Raw genomic sequence first — 3,499 nt, 5'->3', positions numbered from 1 at the left:
CTATCAAAGCATCCTGGACCTCCATAACACCTCAGCAGTGCCACAGGCTGATGCCTCCATGCCACGCTGCACTGAAGCAGTCACTTCTGCAAAAGGATTCCCCACCAAGTATTGAGTGCATAACTGAACATAATTATTTGAAGGTTGACTTTTTTTAAAATTAAAAACACTTTTATTGTTCGGATGAAATATGCAAATTTTTTGAGATAGGGATATTTGATTTTTCTTTACTTCTTTGCCAAAATCATCTATTTTAAAACAATAAAAGGCTTGAACTACTTCAGTTGGTGTGCAATGAATCTAAAATATATGAAAGTTTAATGTTTATCAGTACATTACAGAAAATAATGAACTTTATCACAATATGCCAATTTTTTGAGAAGGACCTGTACGTGTCAAAACTCTGTTTCTATGCAGGAAATATCATATAGAGCTCAGTTATTGTTAGCAGTGCTCAGCCACAGCAATGTGATGTCTCATGTTTATGTTAAAGCTAATTACTAGCCCTGTGAGGACAACCATAATGTTCTTGTGGCCCTCGGTGAAAAAGCGTTTGACACCCCTGCTCTGGTTTTATCCAGTTCTTTTAAGAACTGAATTCTCTAAATTCGACCCCCTTTTATGTTTGAATCTTTCATTTCTTGTCTTGTTCCCTGTTTCTCCATCTGCAGGAGTGATAGCACTGGTGCTGTACTACCGATTCCTGCATCCAAAGTCTTTTGAGATTTTCCAGAGTATTCGTCACAGGGGGATAGGCGGAGCCTGCATGGAGCGTGGATCTACTCTCTCTCTTGAGGAGAAAGTTGCGCCCACCTTCCATCGCCATGCCACACTGTCTGGTCTGTAAACCAATCACTGATCATGTATATTATATTTCTGACTTATGATAAGACAACAAATGAGGTTGTATGTTCTGACCAGGTGGTGGGACCCTCATGGACCTTCCTATCCAATGGGAAGGTTGGAAGCATCACCACTGGCTGCTCATTCGCTTGGCTCTTAAGACGGGAAATGTCTCGAGGATCTGGTCTGCGTATGGCGAGGGGGGTCTGGCCGGACTGATGGGTCTTTCCGAAGAGCTTCACTCCCTTGATACACATCATGTTCCACGGGTTTGTTGTTCTCCTGAACTAAGGGTCAAACAGCTTACTTAAACTTTAGACGTTGTTTTGTTACTGTTTTTTTTTTTAAATAAAGGTGAACATTCCATTGTGGGAGGCTAAATGCCCTCCATTCTTTCCAGTTTAGATCTAGTTTAGGACCAAGTCATTTTTATTTTTGTTCTAATTTGTCAGGTTCTACCTCCTCAACCTCGGGTTCTTCAGATCTCACATCCAGTTCCTCAACCTGGTCCTCCACCAGCTCCACCACAAGTGACCCAGGCTCCACAGGCAAGATTTTCATTCAACTGATTGACATAAAAGTTCAATTACAATTAAAAAAGTAACAAAATGTAGTATTTAAATAAAGAGATGTCAGTGACAGAGAAACCACCAGTTTTTACCAACTTAAGCAGATTTTTCTAACGGTACAGTACTGTCCTACCATATTAACTATACTATGCTATTTTAAAGTGCCTGTGACATCAATTATTTGTGATAAATGTGATTGCACTTTTGGAAAGATAACATGGATAACATGTTGCAAAAGCAATTTCACACCACTGATATGAACAGTTGTTGAGATATTTGTATGTGAAATAACAGGAAGTGATGTCAAAGGGGAATGTCTGCATGTAAACAGAACATCGCTACAATGACTAACAACACAGACAGCAGGGAATTTTCTGATATATTTTTAGATAATTTTAGTCCCAATAAGAGAGAGATTAAGAAGAGTCAACATTCAAATAATATTGTTTTAATAAACAAAGACCAGAGAGTTTTCTTTGTTAAAGAGTTCCCCTTTGATGTCACTTCCTGTTTCACTTTAGCTAAGCCAAACTCAAAGGAAAATATGCCAGTTATGGGAAAAAATGGATTAAATCGTGTGCATTATTTCAACTTTCTTAAATATAAAGATGTTTTCTTTGACTTTTTATATTTGAAGAATATGCTTGTCACAGGCACTTTAAGCAGCTGCAATGACCTCTCTTGTCCCCAGGTGAGGGAAGTGGTCCAGCCTCCAAAACCAGCTCACTCCAGCATTGTGGCTCGGCCTGTAAGAAGAGCTCCGCCCACAACCATCCAAGACATGAGACGGTTTCCAGAGATCATCCCGGTCCATGAGATCATCATTCCCGAAGAGACTGCAGAGGAAGAATCCAGTGCGCCGCTCTCAGATGACAAAGGTTAGACGATTACTCAGCATTTGTAACAACATGCAGGAAACCTGCAGTCAGTCCACTCAAGTTGTTTTTTATTTAAAGGTGATGAGGAGTTTCAGAGCGCCGCTTGTGGCTCACCGTCGCTTTCATCTCCACAACGAGCTGGAAGCCTCCGTCACATCGACAGCAATGTCGCATCTCTGACAGAGGCGTCCTCCTCTGTGGGGTCTCTGGACATCAAGACCCCCGGCTGGTCACCTGAAAGGCACTCCCCTTTCCTTCTTGGCTCCCCGGAGCACAAGGCGGCGCTCCCTGTAGAATCCAGCACCGCTCTGTATTTCAGCACAGACGCACCATCACCTTCCAGCGGGAGCTATCTTGGCTGGGGCTCGGAGCTGTCGCCCATCTCTGCCTACCGAAGCCCCTACCGGATCAGAGAAGCCCGCTTCATCACATCCACCCCACGACTGGAGCCTCGAGGTGGAGCTGAAAGCCCTGGTCCATCTCCTGTCGTTGTTATCCCTGCCACACCGGGCACAACACCGGGTACTACTCCAGGTGGGACGCCTGGGGCCACCACCCCTTCAGCTTCGACCCCCGCAGCTTCGACCACCGCAGCTTCGACCCCCGCAGCTTCAACCCCTGCAGCTTCGACCCCCGCAGCTTCGACCCCCGCAGCTTCTACTCCTGGTGCCGCTACGCCCGGTACTCCGATTGTTCCTGTCACTCTAGTCTCCTCCCCTGCTCGCAAACAGATGGTGCAGTTTGTGGACTTTAGGGAGAATCTGATCTAAAAAGCACGAAGTCAATAAAAAGAAATTCATCTTTTTCAGCTTAGTTTCTTACGGTCATTTCTACAATAACTGAGCAGTTGGGAAATTAGTGAGTCCTTTCTAGATCATCGAGGAGTACAACTCTAAACCATCCATTCATTTTTTATCCTTTTTATGCAAATACAAATAACAAAAATACAGAAATTTGGAGAATAGATGGATGAAACTTGCAGACCACTGATTTGCCAAACTGACTCGTTACAGTGTTTATTATTTGTTTGTCATTTGGTCAACTTCTTTGGGATGATGTTTCTGCACTAACATCTATTGTCTTCAGATGTGTTTGCTGCTTGTGGTGAAATCATGTTGTTCCCAATGCAAACGTAAAACACTTTCGATCTGAAACAAGAACTGCCAGCTGGTGTTTGTTTTTAGGTTTATTACTTTAGTGCATATATAC

The 3,499-nt window shown here is 43.2% G+C and overlaps 1 protein-coding gene across 1 annotated transcript in view; it reads left to right on the top strand.

Annotated features, from left to right (window-relative positions):
- Positions 1-3,098, top strand: part of LOC106523672 (XK-related protein 5) — a gene marked incomplete in the record, with an annotated part of 13,722 nt that extends 10,624 nt beyond the window's left edge. The window contains 5 exon segments of the mRNA XM_014017187.1: positions 672-839; positions 922-1,112; positions 1,296-1,391; positions 2,104-2,290; positions 2,369-3,098. Of these exon segments, the coding sequence (XP_013872641.1) occupies positions 672-839; positions 922-1,112; positions 1,296-1,391; positions 2,104-2,290; positions 2,369-3,060 (1,334 nt within the window).
- Between the last annotated feature and the right edge of the window lie 401 nt (positions 3,099-3,499).

The sequence above is a fragment of the Austrofundulus limnaeus genome, unplaced genomic scaffold (assembly GCF_001266775.1).
Source record: "Austrofundulus limnaeus strain Quisiro unplaced genomic scaffold, Austrofundulus_limnaeus-1.0 Scaffold163, whole genome shotgun sequence".
NCBI lineage: Eukaryota > Metazoa > Chordata > Actinopteri > Cyprinodontiformes > Rivulidae > Austrofundulus > Austrofundulus limnaeus.
Note: the sequence above shows the minus strand (reverse complement) of the source record. Positions and strands in the feature narration are given on the sequence as shown.